Below are 19,039 nucleotides of genomic sequence, written 5' to 3' on the forward strand. Positions count from 1 at the left end.
ATAAGGACACATTTTCGGGTTTTCTGGCCTAAAATTATAGTAAATTGTTCGGGCCGGCACAGTTAGGGCCGGTTCTTCATTTTCAGGCCCGTTGAGAACTCTAACACACACCACCAAGCACCAAACACACATTATACACACTGCACTAGTACACACACACACACACACACACACACACACACACACACACACACACACACACACACACACACACACACACACACACACACACACACACTACCCCCTCCCCATCATCATCATCATTCACCACCAACCTGGTGGCCAGGAACTCGATGAGTTTGTTGGTCTTGTCGTCGTTCTCGCTGGCGGCGTCGGCGTCCAGCTCGTCCAGCTCGTCGGGGGTGACCAGGGGCAGGTGTCCCACGCTGCCCGCCATGCTGCCTCCTCCCAGGCTGGCCGAGGACGAGTTGGACGTGGAGCTCAGGCCGGAGTCCACCACCGGAGATGCCTGCCACTCCCGCAGGAAGTCGGGAGCACCTTGCCGGCAAAAAGAAAGAAAACACAGTTGGTTCTCAAAGTTAGTTAGTTAATGGCATTTGTTGAGTAATTTGGCAGTTACAAATGTTTGCTTTAAAACATATATATATATTCAAAGATTTGCAAAAAAAAAAAAGCAGATCTACCAGCTCATAGCGCGGCACTCGGTGCTGCGCTATGAGCTTGTATATCTGCTATTTTTTTAATAGCCAAAGAAATCTAAAATGACAGAGATGCGTTCCCAGATTGATTGAAGCCCTATTTTATATGAGATGAGACACGTTGTGATTTTTCTAAAGCGTGTTCCGTTGCCAAATACGTATCAACTTGGGGGTTCTTGACACGAAAATGTTTGAGAACCACTGGTGTAGTTAATGGTAATGTACGTGTGTATGTGTGTGCATGCGTGCGTACTTACTGGTGTGTGTGTATTCCGCGTGGTAGCTTGATTTGACCGTCAGACTCTTGTTGTCACTGAGCTCTCTGGTCAACAGGAGCACCGAGGCGATTACCTGCACATGACACGACAACAACACACCATGACACAACAACACCACACAAACAGTAACTCTTGTGTATAGAGTGTGGTGTGGTGTGTAGTTCTCTTACCTGGAAGTTGTTGTTACAGGACAGGGCGATGAGCAGATGCAGAAGTAGGCGTTTGCTGTGTTCAAACACCTCTGGCCTGTAGTGGTCCAACCCTGAAGAACAACACACATAGTATTGTATCGTGTGTCTTTATATGTCTTGATTAATTGAATACATAGGACCATAATGGAAACAAGCCCTCAGGGCCTTTCCTTTTTAGCATTATAGTGCAACTGTACCTCTGTACTTTTTTACAAACTGTTTAATAAAGTATTCAATAAATAAAACAGAAAATAAAGATGATGGACAACGTTTGAACTCATATCATGGACAGGTACAGCATACGTATACAACCCAGGGCTCAACCAAAGTTCAACATCATAATATTCTTATTATTTTTGTTAATTATTACTTGTTGCACAGCCTTGCGGACCATGTCACACCACCTGTATGAGTGAGTGACATTCTCTTGATTCTTTATAATACACTGTGTATCATGTTCTTGTCATATGTAATGTAATGGAACACATACATTATGGCATGTAGACATCACTGTCATACGTTGAGACGACTAGGACGACTCACACTGTCAGTGTGGATGATAACACAGGTCTAAGGGTTAGCATGCGGAATAATTACATTTAAAATGTCATTTTAAAAACTACATTTTTATGCTGTCTGACAGGTGAGTAAATACCTCTGGTTAGGTGAAAAAAACTGTGTGTGTGTCTGTGTGTGTGTGTGTGTGTGTGTGTGTGTGTGTGTGTGTGTGTGTGTGTGTGTGTGTGTGTGTGTGTGTGTGTGTGTGTGTGTGTGTATGTGTGTGTGTGTGGTCTGTCCCACAAAGCATACCAGTCATTGCTGGGGCTGGAGATAAGATTTCACAGCGTCACGACACAGATTAATTGTACGTCAAGGAAAATACCAGCGCAACACGTGGCAATGTGCATGCACACACACACACACACACACACACACACACACGCACACACACACACACGCGCACACACACCCCCCCACACACACACGCGCGCGCACACAAGCACACGCACACGAGCACACGCACACCCTTCTCGAGCTCAACCCAGATAAGACTGGGTGGGCGTGGTGGTCCTGGACCGTCAGCTGTCCTTCAATCAGTGGTGAAAGAATACCAATACCACAATATAGAAAATACTCTGAGTAAAAGTACAAATGTATTGGCATCAAATTGTTCTTAAAGTGACAAAAGTAAAAGTAGGCTACTCATTATGCAGAATGTCCCATTTCAGGTTTCAAAATGTATACAAATCTTTAGGCCTCAGTCATCTCTAAGCTTGACTAGTGACTTGATATTGGCCTCCCATCATGCTCACTTAAGACACTCCTGTGATCCAGAATGCTGCAGCACACACCTGGTTTTCAAACCACCCAAAATCCCCCCTTTCCGCTCCCTTCATTGGCTTCTGGTTGCTGCCCCGCAAACAGTACAAAACACTGATGCTGGCCTACAAGGAAAACAAAGGCCTTCAAGACCTGATCCAACACTGGAATGCTGCCCAGAGCCTTCCCTAAAACACCCTGGGCAACTTCATGGCCTATTTCTTAGCCAAAACATTATAAAAAACCTTTACAAACAAGCTGCCAAAGACTAATCATTGAGTGTGCTTCTCCTCCCTGTCTGTGAGCTCTGCTGCCGGGACAGGGCACACAGACAGACAGCTGCAGGCTTTGATCCGCTCAGACCACTGGAGCTCTTCACAACTGGCTTATTTACGAGAGTGCCGCTCATATCTTGGACAACGCCTGTGCAACGGCATTTTGCAAAAGTTCCTACAGTGAACATTCACTTCACAGCTGCTGGAGTGAATTCAGCACAAGACAGCTATAGAGACAAGAGACTCACTTAGAATCTATCACCTCCCTTAATGTGTTTAAAGAATCTATTTTCATTCACCTTCAAACACCCTGTTCACGCTTCCAATCATGGTTCAAATCGCTCTTGGCATCTGTGCTTAAACATCTGTTCTTAACTATTGTTATTTCAAATCTGTATCTAATGTACTGATATTTATTTTCTAAGGTGTATGTGCATGTATATACTGTTTGCTTAATGCTTATACCCTGATTGAGCATGCCGCTGCATGTTACTGCATGTGCACGTCTGTATCTGTCTTATGGTTCCCGTACTAATGGGTTTTGTCTCCATATGAATGTTGCTACTTGGGGTTGAACCGGTGGGGTGGAAGCAGATTAGTTTTGGGAGAGCTCTTGTCTAGTCTGTCTGCATGGATGTATCTTGTTGTATTGTTTGTGTATTGTATGCCCTGTTCATTTGTGCTAAGGAACCCCTCGAAAATGAGATGGTGCATCTCAAGGGGTTTATTCTTCATCTCAAGTTTTTGTTTCAGTGTACAGTACACACATCTGTGTCCATGTATGCATGCGTGCGTTCATCTGATTTGTGTGTTACCCATATGTGTGGGCCTGTATATATAACCGTGTGTGTGTGTGTGTGTGTGTGTGTGTGTGTGTGTGTGTGTACCTAGGAAGAGGGCGTGGAGCAGCAGAGGTAGATGAAGGGCCCAGTCCTCTCTCACACTGTGGTCCACCACCATCTCTGTCATGAAGATGACCGCTATGTTACACCTGCAAGCACACAGCAAAACATGCTAAGTACTAGGGCTGCAAACAAGCTCAACAAGGGGGTTGTCCTTTAAATTAAAATGTTTGAGAACCACTGTGTGTATGGTTATAGGTTACCTGTGCAGTGGTCCCCTGGGAGTGATGGTCTCAGGCAGGTAGTCGACCAGCGGGGCCCAGCAGCCCCCGTTAACGGGCATGGGCAGTGGCTGAGGCCGGTTGGTCTCCAGCACACCCAGCAGCCAACCGGCGTACGGAGGGAGAGGGTCAGCTACAAAACACAACAATCACAACAATAACACAGCTATTTGAATACGAGAACGCTCGCCCCAAAACATGTGCGTCCCCTGGTCAAACCTGCGGCGACCTCGGAACGGTCGCCACCAGGGATTCCTAAATGCAACCTCAGTGAAACTGAGCCTAAACCAAACCTTATTCCTAAACGTAATCTCAGTAAAACTGTGCCTAAACCTAGAGAAGAGATCCAGCAGAACTAAGACAAGTTATTTTATGCTTGGCTGCACGAGTGCGCGTGGGGTGTCTCGCTCCAAAAATAGCCGATTTAAAAGCTCACGTTTTGAGTATAAATCAGGCATTACGAGTCGACACCATTAAGGCCTGCAACCGGATATTCCCCCCCCCCCTATTCTACGGACCCCCGTGCGTGTAATAAGGCAATCGCTGTGAGGACAGTATTGGAACATATTCCATGATTTTTCAAAGGTTGGTAAAATGTTGTTTTTGCTGGCAGTGGCGTGACACTATTACACTATTACTCTGGCAGTTAAAGAGTTAAAGTGCATCACTAGCCTGTAGCTTTTGCCATAACAGTTTTTTTTTCACACTGTTGTTATAAGACAGTTTGGATTGAGACTGCCTGACACACAGAGGCAGCTCATTCCAAAGAGAAACACCTGTGTAAATAAATAAAAGAAGATGCACACAGCTCTCTTTTCATCACGACTGTGAGGCACGTGGCCTCACATTAAGACAAATAATAACAAGCTTTAAGAACAATAATATCACACTTCACTGACTCATATGAAACAGGTCTTGTCGCTTCGAACACGGCGGTTTTTGGACGCTTGCCTACAGCAAGTACGACACGCCACAGGGTCAGCCATGCATGCACACATTGCACACGGGACGGGGCCAGGCGTCAGTGAAGAGAAGGCATCCTGAGCATGTTTACCCAAAGCATGCCACGCGCTTTCATACCAGGGAGCGGGACGGGTTCCATTCGTCCAGGCGTGTTCTTCTTCGACGTTAAGAGGGCTGTAGACTCAGTGGTGGAAAGTAACTAAGTACATGTACTCAAGTACTGTACTTAAGAACAATTTTGAGGTAATCCAATTTTATAAATGTACTACCCCGCTACATCTCAGCGGAGAATATTGTCCTTTTACTCCACTACAATTATTTGAAAACTTTAGTTACTAGTTACTTTGTAGATTTTGATTCTTATTACAAAATATACATTAACCACTTCAGCCCCATATATACTTTGGCTATTTGAAAATTGCCAATCTACAAGCTCGACACGTTGTGAGTCTGCAGATCGGTTCGAAAACCGCATGCGAAAACGTGTAAAATGGGACATTCTGCATAATGAGTACTTTTTACCTTTGGTACTATTTTTGAGGGAAATACTTTTGTACTTTTATTCAAGTACATTTTGAATACAAAACATTTACTTATAACAAGGGTATTTCTCCTTTTTATTTAAGTGAAAAAAAAAGTGAGTACTTCTTGCACCACTGACTGAGTGCATTTGCACAATGCAGTTGGTTGGACCGGTGCATGTCTGACATTCCAGGCATTGTGATAGATGTGAGCGCCAGGACTTTTCTATGGAAGCCTGTTATTATTTCACCTGTTTTATCAGTCACTGTGGCTCTCTGTCACCTGTCCAGAGAGAGACGGTTTACCTTCAGAGTTCACAGAGTCACTGCATGTCTGTCTGGTCCTGTCCTGTACTGTCTGGAATGTAACCTATCGCTTTATTCGTTCAGGAGAGTCGGAAAGCCTGTACTGTGTGTGTGTGTGGGAAAGTCGTATAATGAATAGCTTAAAGTGAGCTTAGAAACGTGAGTGTCGCGCAGTGAAATTAGCGGAGAACTTTTGAACATTCTTGAAAGTTTTCTGCCTATAATGACATACTTAAAATAGGGACACCAGGGGCGCCGGCGGCCTAGTGGTAATGCACCCTGACAGCGAGTCAAAGGGTTCGATTCCTGAGCCTGACAACTGCGTGTCACTCCCTGTCTCTCCTCCTTGTTTGCTGTGACCACTATGCTATCCAAAGGCAGAAAAGCCCCAAAAATATATAAAATAAAATAAAAGATTCTGACACTAGGTTGATAGTGGTTAATCTGATACCAAGTTAAGTTATTCTAAATTAATGTAAATTATATTATGATACATTCTGGAAAATACATAGTGCATGGTGCAACAACAAAAAAAGAAACAAATAATTGTGCAGCGCTGTTATGTTTTGAACAGGAAACAGAAGCTTTGAGTTAGATGCCAGGAAAGGGTTCATACATCCACACACTCTGCCTATAATACTGCTGCCTTGTCTTTCCTCTGAGAAACCTCTGCTGTCATCATGTTTCGTCTGTTCTCAGGTCATTATTCACTATTAACATACTGAGCAAGTCTGCTATAGGAGGAGAAATGTATGTCCTGCAGCTCATTCCAAACGACAGGGCGTGTGTGCGTGTGTGTGTGTGTGTGTGTGTGTGTGTGTGTGTGTGTGTGTGTGTGTGTGTGTGTGTGTGTCTGTGTCTGTGTCTGTGTGTGTGTGTGTGTGTGTGTGTGTGTGTGTGTCTGTGTCTGTGTGTGTGTGTGTGTGTGTGTGTGTGTGTGTCTGTGTGTGTGTGTGTGTGTGTGTGAGAGAGAGGCGCTATCTTACTCTTCTCGTCTTCGTAGGAGCCTCCAGAGCTGTTGCTGTAGCGAGACTCCAGTCTGTTGTGGGCTCTGGCCCTGAGGAGATGAAAGCACACACAGACAGTCCAATAAACTTCATGTTCCTAGTTACAAACATTTACAGAGCCACCATCAGAATCAGAATCAATCTTTATTGTCACATCACATTACAAGTAAAGTGGGTGAAATTCTTGGTTGTGCAGGCTCATCATTGCAGTTAAAAAAAGAAGTTAAAAAGATAGTCATCTCATAGAGAGAGGAGAAGCATAAAGTGCATAATATGACTAAACTACATATATAAATCTATAATAATGTCAGTGAGTGCATAAAAATGTCCCTTTTAAAGCACATTTCACAGTTCTGTGCAGTGTCACCAGACTTTAGTTTCTGTTCAGCAGCCGGATTGCTGCGGGGTAGAAACTGTTCAATAATCTGGTGGTACCATGCTTATTAATAGTACTAATAATGCTTTAAGTGTCAATAACAAGTGTTTATATGGGCGTCATGCATGGCTGTAGCTGAGTGGGTACTGGGTAGAAAGGCCACCTGGTCCTGGTCCACCCAGTCTATGTGTTTCTTTGTCTCTGAGAAAGACACTTAACCTCTTAACTCATTCACTGCTAAGGATGACTTTTCAGACTTTTTTCCCAAAGGCCCAGACTGCCATAGAAGGCTTTTTCATTTTCAGTGGTTTTCCACCAGATGGCGCTGAAAGAGTTAATGCTACCCGGGTGCCGTGTTAATGACACTCCCCCGCTGCTCGCAATTTGGATGGGTAAAATGCAGAGATGTACAGTGTAATTACAGGTGCTATGTACTGTATGCTATAAATATGTGCTATAAGTTGTATAGTGTTGATAACAAGCGTTAATAATATGTTGTACTAACATGAAAACTGACCTCTCTTCATTCTCTCTGGCCATCTTGGTCTCGTTGCAGTCGGGAAAGTTGTCCTGACCGGCAACCACGGTGTTACTGCTGGACGTGGTGCCTGGATGAACAATGATAGTGTTTAAGGAAGACAATTTTAAAAATACACTCCTGAATAAATTAATATGTTTGTAAGACAAAATAATAATTTGCCAAAAAGTATAGCAATAAAATATACTCTATATTATATACTCTATACTATAACTCGGACTTTATAAATGTGGTTCCATTTATACACTCTCAGAGTTCAATTATGACTGAAGAACACACACACACACACACACACACACACACACACACAGGCACACACACACACACAGCCACCCACCCACCCACCCGCACACGCACACGCACACACACACACACACACACACACACACACACACACACACACACACACACACACACACACACACAGACCTGTGTGTGAGGTGGGGGTCTTGTTGCTGGCAGCAAAGCGGTAGAAGGGGGGGTTGTCACAGTGCAGGACCACCGGGTTGACGGGGTCCGTCTGCTGGAGCTCAAACAGCAGCTCCTCCATGGTCTGGATGGTGTTGTTACGACACAGGTAGATCACCACCTTCTTGATCTGAAACAGCCACCATGCGCAAACATTATATACACAGTACAATATAGACCATTGGTTCTCAAAGTGGGGTCCCCTGGGGGTCCCCCAGGGGGACCCCCAGGGGACCCTTATGGGTCTGTAACACTGAGAGTGTCCAAATGGAACCAAATGGACACTAACGGGTCCATTTGGTTCCATTTGGACACTCTCAGAGTTAAATTAACATTGATTTTACAATATGAATTGGGGTCCAAGAGAAATAAATGCCATTAAATGGGGGTCCGTAGCCTAATGCATGTCAAATTGGGGGTCCTTGAAATTAAAATGATTGAGAATCACTGCTAGAGCCGTAAAAATCGTCTCTTATGGGGGGTCCCTGGCATATCTTTTAAAATGGGGGTCCGCGGGCTAATAAGTGCCAATTTGGGGGTCCTTGACATGAAAAAGTTTGAGAACCACTGATATAGACAATTATATGGACATTTCAAAAAATGTGTCGGAGGTTTTTGATTTTATAAGTTATGGACAAACATTACATAGAAACACATTCTACACATTCTGTTCTGGTTTGCAGTGTTATAAATAATTAATGTACCCCCATGTGACAAGAGGTGGCATTTTTTTGTGTCGTTTTTTTTTTACAGACGTGGTGTCATTTTTTCTTTATGCAGATTTTATGTGAACCTGAATATTAGTATATTACTTGTATTACACCAGAACAGGTGAGTACTGTATTAAAAATATGCAACACCCATTGAGATAATGTGTCATGTTATCTTTGATAGTTGTGGTCTGTTTTACTTACTGGAAGTATCTTGGGTGCATAACTATAACTACAGCATATCTTTATTTCTACTCTTTATTTTCCTTTTTTAATGTGTTTGTCTTTTTCTTTGTGTTATTCTGTTATATTATATGTGATCGGTGTCCCTGGATGGGGGGTTTGGTGGGAGGGATGTCGGGGAGGGAAGGATGAACATTAAAAATACCTGCTTATGATGTCCTACAACTGTAAAAAAAACATAAAATAATAATACAAAAAGAATAATATAAAAAATATATTTAAAAAAAGTAAAAGTAAAAAAACTCACATAAGGTAACAGTGTGGTGTCACTGCTGACTCCACACAGGCTGATGAGGAACTGCAGAGACACACGCAGGTTGTTGCTCCACCTCTCGTTGGACACCAGAGCGTTCCAGGCGTTCTCCATCTCAGGACCAGGCACCTCGTCTCCATACTGACCATGGAGAACACACACACACACACAGCTCTTATTTTGAAAGGACACAAAGTGTGTGTTTTTTCCACAGTGTGCATTAATTAAGCATTAATTCATCATGAATTCCTTGTAATTCATCATTAATTAACATCATTAGTTAATCACTAGTTAAGCAAAGTTACTTAATAAATGAATTACGGAAGGAATTCATGATGAATTCATGATTCATTAATGCTCAACACGCACGCACGCACAGCTCCCCTCCCTCCCTCCCTCCCTCACCTTGGCGGTCATGAACATGAGGTTGTTGAGCACCAGCGAGGTGGCCTGCAGCGAGCCCCAGCCGCTGCCCCTCAGGATGGGGGCGATGCCCAGGTTGTGTGGGCCCCGGGCGCGGGGCTCCTCCTCGGGGGTGCAGGGGCTGGAGGCCGGGGGCAGCAGCCCCGTGTCCAGCAGCTCTATGTTACTGAGCCACGGCAGCAGGTAGGACAGCATGATCTGTCTGCCGTTAGGATGAGTGGTGGGGAAGCGCTGGGACACCTCTGAGAGAGAGAGAGAGAGAGAGAGAGAGAGAGACACACACACACAGACAGACAGACAGACAGGGAGAGAGAGAGAGAGATTAATTGGATTGCATGTTATGAGTATAGAAGCCCTTTTACACCATTGAGTAAAAATGTAAATACCTTTTATTAAAACTATCTTTTTTTATTGCAATAGTGACTTCATAATGTCAAAATATCTCAGAGTTGTTATTCCCTATGTCACAACTGCAAGGAAGAAACGGAAAATCTGAATTCAATTCAGCGATAAAATTATGACATTTTAAGTGTATTTTATTTTCTTTGGTTAAAATAAGTGTTAAACAGCTCTATACTATGATAGGACTCAGTTCTATAGAGTTCATTCAGGTCATTCATGATAAATGGGAACCCCCTCCTGATTGGCTGACATTTTGCAACCCACCTGGAAATGTGTTTTTGTAACTGAACAAACAATAGCAATGGTTACTATCATATATAGTGAATATAGTGTGCGTGTGTGTGTGTGTGTGTGTGTGTGTGTGTGTGTGTGTGTGTGTGTGTGTGTGTACACGAGTGAACGTGTGCATGTGTGTTTACCTGAGAAGAGGGGCAGGGTGAGTTCAGGGTACATGCTGGCCAGCTGGATGCTCAGCTGGGACAGGTTGACGCTGTAGAGGGGGGGCAGGGGCCCGTGGGTCCCGTACAGGATGTTACCGGGCTTCTGCTCCACCATGCGCTTAGAGTACGCACACAGCTTCGTCTCCAACACCTACACACACACACACACACACGCGTTTGTCCACCAATTTTCATCTTCAAATTATTCACTGATTCATGTACAGTAATTACATTACATACAACTACATTTTAATGTCGCGTGACAGCGGGAGGGAGGGACTGCCTGAGTGTGTGAGGGGCTGTGTCTGAGTAAATATACCTCAGGTTAGATTAACCTGATAAAAAACAACAACAACCCTCTTACCATGGGGAATGTGTGTTGAGTGTGTGCGCGTGCACGCACGTGCATGTGTGTGCAACCCGATCTCACACAACTTACTTAGTATACATTGCACAACTGTCATTCCGTGCACAGACACCTAGAAAACCCGAAGATCCGTGCCTAGCCGCCTCGCATCTCCTCCATTGACTAAACCAGTGGTTTTCAACCTTTTTCGCGTCAAGGACCCCCAAATTGACACATATTAGCCCAGGGACCCCCATTTGAAAAGATATGCCAGGGACTCAACCATTTAGATTTCTTGGGGGTCCCAATCTGCACTGTATCACCATCATCAGTGTTCATTTAACTCTGAGAGTGTACAAATCGAACCAAATGGACCCGTTAGGGTCCATTTGGTTCCATTTGTACACTCTCAGAGTTACAGACATATAAGGGTCAATTTGGTTGCTAACTATTAATTTGGCTGGGGACCCCCTGGAACCCCCTCAAGGACCACTGGTGGTTCCCGGACCTCTGGTTGAAAACCCCTGGACTAAACCATTTCGGAGGCACACGGTCTCAAGCGAACTGGAACCACGTGAGGGGTCACCGAGTGAGCTAAAGTGAACAAGTTGCCGTCCCGAACGTTGCGACGTTCGCTTGAGCCTACTCAGCGCCGTTTGAGTTATGTGCCGATGGGCACAGAATCGTAAATCATGTTGTGGGGACTGCTCTGCTTCCGGTTTGCCACCGGTTACGCCCACCATGGGACTCGCCGTACATATGCACAGACTTTCGGGTTTTCTAGGCGGCTATGCATGGAATGACGTGCACTGGGTCCGTGCAATGCATACTAAATTGTGTGAGATCAGGCTGGTGTGTGTGTGTGTGTGTGTGTACACACTGGTACCTGCATCAGCTGCATGGATATCTCATATATTTCTCTGCTGGTGTCGGAGGCCTTGAACAGCACCAGGTTGAGCAGGGTCACCAAGTCACATGGGTAGTTCCTGACACACGCGCACGCGCGCACACACACACACACACACACACACACACACACACACACACACACACACACACACACACACACACACACACACACACACACACACACACACACACACACACAAGGTTAAGTGAGGTAATGGCCTCTCAAGACGAACTCATCTCTTCCTGGTATGACTAATTCAAGAGTGAGAAACGCCCACTCATTCTCATTCCCCCCGGATTCGGGACAAACAAGGGGATGAATTCATTCTACTATTATGCCACCAAAATGTGGAACGCCCTCCTACCACCAGCCATCAAAAAGGCTGGTGGTAGGGCACCCTCTACCCTCCTTCAAAACCGCCTTAAAAGAGCACCAGAAATTTGCAACTGGGCATAGACAAGTCTTCTAGCTACTACTTGAATGGGATTCTTTACATTTTCCCATTTTAAGTCAAAGGGGAAAATGAATTCACTAATAAATTAATATCAATTAAACTATACAACGCATCTCTTAGCACACAATTCCCGATGAAGCCGGTGGATTTGATATACAGTATGGCTTGAGTGTGTGCCTGCAAAAACTGTGGGAGGAGTAGCATGGCAAAAATAAAGTTTATCTATGAAGACATAAAGTCGCCCAAGTACTATAATGTAGTTGCCCTTTTGCAGTGGTGTAAAGTAACTAAGTACATTTACTCAAGTACTGTACTTAAGTAACATTTGCAGGTACTTCTACTTTACTGGAGTATTTCCAATTGTCTATACTTTTACTTCTACTTCACTACATCTGAGAGGCAAACATTGTACTTTTACTCCACTACAATTATTTGAAAACTTTAGTTACTACCACTTTAGCCCTATTTTATACATAGGCTAGCAGATCTACAAGCTCACAACGCGTCACATGTGAGCTTGTAGATCTGCTATTTTCAAACATTTTAATACTTTTACCTTTGGTACTTTCAGCACATTTTGATACCAATACTTTTGTACTTGTACTCAAGTACATTTTTTATTCTGGACCTTTTTTATTCTAGAAGAATACTTCTACATTGCTGTATTGAAACATTTGAGTACTTTATCCACCACTGCCAAGTACTATAGTGTAGTTGCCCTTTCGGGGCAACCACACTAACTATTTTCGGTGGGTGACATGCTTCCATAGAACACATGCTGACTTCTATGGAATCTAAATGACTGAAATTATAGTCGTGGCGACTGAGAGAACTTTTAATCCGTGAGCTTGTATTGATTTCCTTACCGGCTTCCGCAGACGGTGGCGATGGCCTTGAAGCAGCCAGAGGCCAGCTGGTGGGATCCGGTGAAGCAGCGGTCTACGGCCCAGTTGAACAGGTTCACCTGGTCTGGGTTGAGCTCCAACAGGAGGATCACCACCTCACAGCCCAGCCGGTGCACCTATACAAGTTACCATTTAGACATTAAAGCAGACGCTCTTAACCCATTGAGACCGGAAGCCGATTCTACATGTCTCCTAAATCTAAACAGTTTTCTCAAAAACTTATGTTTCTATATCAGTGGTGCTCAATCTTTTTCATGTCAAGTACCCCCAAAATTATATGTATTTGGCCGCGGACCCCCATCAAAATATTTTGTTCCAGGGACCCCCAGAGGCAAATATTTGAGTTACAAATGTTCGCTTTAAAAATATATATATTCAAAGATTTGCACACATTTTCACGATTTTTCAAAAATAGCAGATCTACAAGCTCGTAGCGCGGCACTCGGTGCCGCGCTATGAGCTTGTATATCTGCTATTTTTGAATAGCCCAAAGGGTAAAATCATGCTTTTTAGCTCAAATCAAAAAATGACACAGTTCCAGGTCTTAATGGGTTAATCCATTTACACATTCACTGCCAGGGGCTTTCTAATGCTGGCAGGTAGCTTCTGCCAGCATTTTTAAGCATTCTGACAAATTTTTCCAAGAACCACAGAATATTTATCTCCAGTATGATCGATCCCCTGATGGTTGCTAATCACGGAGGAAATCACTGTGCTTCCGTGAAGAGAAAAAATGTCATCGTAACCTCCCGTTCTCTTGTTATACCCAGTTGAAAATAGCATGTTTTGTCAAAAATACATAGTAAAACACAGGAGCCGAGATACAGGATTTTGAAGTAATAAGTTAACCAGGAAGTGAATGGTGCAGTAAATCTTCGGATCACATTATCTTGGGTTCTGGATGTTTTTCCCCCCCAAAACATATGAACACATATAATGTGTTAAGACTGGGAACGCATCTCTGTCATTTTTAGATTTCTTTGGGCTATTAGAAAATATCTGAATTCTTTTGGGAAAAATCTTGGAAAATGTTTGCAAATCTTTGAATATATTTTTAAAGAGAACATTTTTAACTAAAATCTTTGCTTCTGGGGGACTCTACAAATTTCTTCTAAATCCTAACAGTTTTTTTTTTAATGTATTTGGCCATGGACCCCCATCTCAAAATATTTTTGTTCCAGCGACCCCCCCAGAAGTTGTTACAGAGTTAAAAAATGTGGTAATAGGTAATACATCAAATGCATAGAGACAGTAATCTAGGATCATAATGTAACTATTTTCAGCAAAAGCTTTCCCCACAATAACAGAAAACAGAAAATACATAGTAGTATAGAGCCCTGGGTGGAGACTGGTCAACCATAATGGGGTTCAAGTGGCTAAGTGCGGTACTTAAAGTAATGTAGTTGAGTACAGTACTTAAGTAAATGTACTTACAGTAGTTACTTTCCACCACTGCAGAAAACAGAAAAGACACTTGCATAGAGCCCTGAGGGACACCGGTCAACCATATGGGGTTTAAGTGGTTAAGTGCAGTACTTAAAGTAATGTAGTTAAAGTTGAACGTACCCGGAGGTCGTGGCAGGCCAGGATGTTGTCCAGCCACTTGTACAGATAGCCATCGGTGGACAGTCCCACGTTGTCGAACACTGGCCCACAACACAGTACCGCTGACATGGCCTAACACACACACACACACACACACACACACACACACAGTGTGGTGGAAAAAGTAGTAAAAGTATCAATAAAAGTAAAAGTCCGGAATTCAAAATTTACTTGAGTAAAAGTACAAAAGTATTGTCATCAAAATGTACTTAAAGTACCAAAAGTAGAAAGTACTCATTATGCATAATGTTCCATTTCACAAGTGTTCTAATAAAAATCATTTGAAAATAGCCAATCTACAAGCTCACAATGCGACGCATTGTGAGCTTGTAGATCGGCTATTTTCAAATGGCCGAAATGTAGTGGAGTAGAAGTAAAAGTACCGAAATTTGGAAATACTCCAGTAAAGTAAAAGTACCTCATAATTGTACTGAAGTACAGTACTTGAGTAAATGTAATTAAGTTACTTTCCACCACTGATGTTTAGTCAGTTAAAAGTGAAAAAGTCCACAGAAAGGGTAATATGAGCTGAGGGGGCGCTTTGGATATCGCATCCATAGCCGCTAGCGCTCACAACATGCAACGTTTATTGACACCCTGCACGACGTTTGACACCGTTGCTATGTTTTATGTCCTGTCATCCACGCAGATGACAAATTAGCACAAATAGCTTAGCTGTAACTATGCAAACATGGATTCAACACAGGTCGTAAATTAACCTGGTTGCTAAGACAGGAGAAGGATCAAAAGAGCAGCGCTCATCTCTAAAGGTTGAACTACTATGTCTGCGTGAAGCGCCCAGGGCGCCGCACCCAACAAACTAAATGGCAGATGGCTCCAGCTCTAAAGGGCGATGCTTGGGTGCTGGGAAGAGCAGCAGCAGCGCTCCAGAGCATCTTTGCATGGCAGCTAAAAAAAGACTTGACTTGATTCAGTTGACCTCACAGCAATGGGAACTTTTACATACAGTACGAAAGAGGCAGGGAAGTTTGTGCTCTGAGGCTCAAGGCTTACTAGGGCTGAAGACGGGTGCGAGAGGCCACATGAAAGTCAAATGGAGGCTCTAAAAGTAAAATAGTTACTTGTGCAAAAAATGACATAAAGTGATGTTTCGGTCCTCAGACCATCATCAACACCATGTGTTGATTTTGACAGAAAATTTTGATTTAGTTTTAGTCAACGTTGTAGTATATTAAAATTCCATTTAGTTTTAGTCATATATTAGTCATCTGAAAAGTTTTAGTTTTTGTCTAGTTTTAGTCGACTAAATATCATAAGATTATAGTCGAATAAATCTACAGTTGATTTAGTCGACTAAAATGCATTTTGGCGGTGCCTTGATGGCGTCGTAATGGCTGATTTTACACTTGGTTGCATGCTGAAAATAGCCGATCTATATGCTCACAACGCGTCACAGCGCAACGCGTTGTGAGCGTATGTTTGCGTTGTGAGCGAACATACGATAAAATGACATGCCTTTTAGTTCTACTAGATCTCTTCTCCACTAGTCCCTCACTAACATTTTAGTCTAGTTTTTATTTGTTGACAAAATTGTCAATATATTGAGTCTTAGTTTTTATTTAATTTTTAGTCAGTGAAAAAAGGTAGTCGACGAACATTTTTCGTCATAGTTTTAGTCGACGAAATCAACGATTGTGATCTGTTTGTTTACCTTCAGAGCACAGTACTGGTATCTGGTGATCTGGTGGTTGCGGTCGCTGTAGCGATCGAGGGGCGTGAACATGACGCTGAAGGGACCGGCCCATTGGCTGAACAGAATGAAGAGGTGGTGCCTTAGAGACTGCTGGGGGAACAGGAAACGCCTATGGTGGACTGAAGACAGACAGACAGACAGACAGACAGACAGACAGACAGACAGACAGACAGGTTTTGTGGCCATTTTCTAAATATATTTTGAAGCATAAATGTGAAATACATTTGAAATACTGTATATCGTTGCTGTCAGGAAATGGGAAAGAAAACCTGTGTTCCAATGGTTCCATTGTAGTTATTATTTAATCACAAGTTTGCTTGTTAATACTTTTCATTGGTTAAATATTTATAAAACCCACAGACAGACGTAACTACTTTAACTTCCTAAATCGTTCTAAATTAGAGAAAATATATTTAAATATATTTGCTACTTTTACACAACACTCTTGTATGACAAAGTAGGCATTAATTCATGAGAAAAATGTAAACATTTCAGATACGAGATGTCTGCCCCATAGCAACACTACATATTGTCACTGTCAGGTGAAAAACCACATACTGTATGTCCAAAACTGTTAACTTTTCAGGATTCAAATTCAAGGCAGATCTGCAAGCTCAAAACGCATCGCTTTGAGCCGCGTTCCGAGCTTGTACATCTGCTACCTTTGATACTTTTGTGTGACGCTGTAGTATGATCAAGTAGGGCATTAATTTTACGGGAAGAAAAATACAAAAAGTACAAATATGGATATAAGAGGTTTCTGCCCCTACAGCGACGATATTTTCCTTCCATTACGGCAGTGGTTCTCAAACCTTTTCATGTCAAGGACCCCAAAAATGATATGCATCTTGTCGCGGACCCCCATCTCAAATAGTTTTGTTCCAGGGAACCCCAAAAGCAAATATTTGAGTTACAAATGTTCATGTATACATCATAAAAATATATATATAGTCAAAGATTTGCACATAATTTCACGATTTTTCTCGTAGCTCATAGCGCGGCACCAAGTGCCGCGCTATGAGCTTGTAGATCTGCTATTTTTGAATAGCCAAAGTATAAAAGTTAAAGTGGTTAAAATTGTTGTGGGGCTATATTAACACATTCTGCTGGGGACCCCCTGGAACCCTCCTAAGGACCAATGCATTGCGGGAACCATGATGATCTTACTAGGGACACACTGGATGAGGTTGGCCACCATGCCACTGAAGTGGGCCCTGATGTCCTTCAGAACGTCCAGCTCCTTCTCGTTCTCGGCCTCCAGCAGCATGCGGGTCAGGTCCACGTACTCCAGGAACAGAGCTCCCAGAGCCAGGGAGTCACGCTCCAACGCCCCGTTAGTACTGTAGTGGTAGAGTAGAGCACAAAAACACAAGCATGAAGCTCTGACTCCTCTGTGTATCATGTATCCCCAGTGAGAATGTACAAACATCATTCCATCCATGTTTCATCTCCGTGATAACCCAGACATCTTTACATCTTTGACAGCTAATACACGAGCCTTTATGACCAAGATCATTAAATACCAACCACTCCTACATACCATCTCAGAGCTGGTCTAATAGGTGCAAACTATTTGTTTTTATATTTGGCAGCCATGGGACATAACCATAGACTGGTTGTTAGAGGGCTTCAACAACTTGGGATGCCCACAAATTGGTAGCTGCCACAATTGGTAAGACGCTGTTACTTATACCCATAGAGTACTGAGTGACATGCTTATTGTATCATGAAGACATATGCCATGATTTTGTGAATGTATTCTTCACCTTTAATATTTGTGTCCTTGTGTGCTCTCCTTTGTGTGGACATAAATAAATGGTTAAAATGTGTGTATGTGTGTGTGTGTGTGTGTGTGTGTGTGTGTGTGTGTGTGTGTGTGTGTGTGTGTGTGTGTGTGTGTGTGTGTCTGTGTGTACGTGTACGTGTACGTGTACGTGTACGTGTACGTGTGCGTGTGTGCGCGCGTGCGTGTTACCTGTCACTGATGACTCCAGCATCAGCCAGCAGTTCAAATATCCTGAGGAGCTGTAGCCGGAGCAGGTCTCTCCTCTCTCGACGTTTCTTGTTCTGGTGACAGAGACACTGATGTTTAATGACACATCAAACGTACACGCTAAAGCTCTGAGGGTGTACACATCAAACCAAATGGACCTGTAGGGGTCCCTTCTATGAATGAATGAATGAATTAATTAATTAATTAATTAATGATTTTAATGAATGAATGAATTATCTTAACACTATTGCCGCCAAGCCCGTAGTCCTACGGGCCGTTAAATCCAACCGTTAACCGCCAATCCCGTAGTCCTACGGGGCGGGTGTTTTCCCATGTTAAATCGTGCAGGTGCAGATTCCGGATTTTTTTTGCACTTCCGGTTTCGAAGGGGGCGGACCGGAAACGAAATAATACTGTTTCCGGTTTTTGTCCCGTCTCCGTTTCCTGTCTAGCGATCAACTTTGGACGCCATTATCTCGGCTTGTTTTTTTTCTCTCCGCATCCCCCATTGTAACGTTTTGCTCTCGTTCTCCAAAACGGCTGGTCGGATCGCGGCACGGTTTTCAGCGTTTTGTAATGTCGGATCCCGTGTTTGTGTCGAACCAAATGAACGCGG

The 19,039-nt window shown here is 43.3% G+C and overlaps 1 protein-coding gene across 10 annotated transcripts in view; it reads right to left on the bottom strand.

The window, feature by feature from the left end:
* Window positions 1-19,039, bottom strand: part of fryb (furry homolog b) — a 125,471-nt gene that overhangs the window by 25,428 nt on the left and 81,004 nt on the right. For 8 of the 10 annotated variants that reach the window (XM_084073947.1, XM_084073950.1, XM_084073954.1 and 5 more), the window contains 17 exons: window positions 18,406-18,497; window positions 17,598-17,770; window positions 16,389-16,549; window positions 14,678-14,788; window positions 13,073-13,227; window positions 11,729-11,828; window positions 10,476-10,647; window positions 9,637-9,896; window positions 9,226-9,372; window positions 7,987-8,155; window positions 7,525-7,627; window positions 6,623-6,693; window positions 3,829-3,979; window positions 3,611-3,714; window positions 1,108-1,199; window positions 917-1,010; window positions 276-498 (listed from right to left, as the gene is read on the bottom strand). In XM_084073947.1, coding sequence (XP_083930073.1) covers window positions 276-498; window positions 917-1,010; window positions 1,108-1,199; window positions 3,611-3,714; window positions 3,829-3,979; window positions 6,623-6,693; window positions 7,525-7,627; window positions 7,987-8,155; window positions 9,226-9,372; window positions 9,637-9,896; window positions 10,476-10,647; window positions 11,729-11,828; window positions 13,073-13,227; window positions 14,678-14,788; window positions 16,389-16,549; window positions 17,598-17,770; window positions 18,406-18,497 — 2,378 coding nt within the window. The remainder of the gene's footprint in view (window positions 1-275; window positions 499-916; window positions 1,011-1,107; window positions 1,200-3,610; window positions 3,715-3,828; window positions 3,980-6,622; window positions 6,694-7,524; window positions 7,628-7,986; window positions 8,156-9,225; window positions 9,373-9,636; window positions 9,897-10,475; window positions 10,648-11,728; window positions 11,829-13,072; window positions 13,228-14,677; window positions 14,789-16,388; window positions 16,550-17,597; window positions 17,771-18,405; window positions 18,498-19,039) is intronic. The other 2 variants (XM_084073949.1, XM_084073953.1) reach the window with 1 other exon arrangement.

Source organism: Gymnoscopelus microlampas (assembly GCF_963454915.1).
Source record: "Gymnoscopelus microlampas genome assembly, chromosome: 12".
In the NCBI taxonomy this organism is placed as follows: domain Eukaryota; kingdom Metazoa; phylum Chordata; class Actinopteri; order Myctophiformes; family Myctophidae; genus Gymnoscopelus; species Gymnoscopelus microlampas.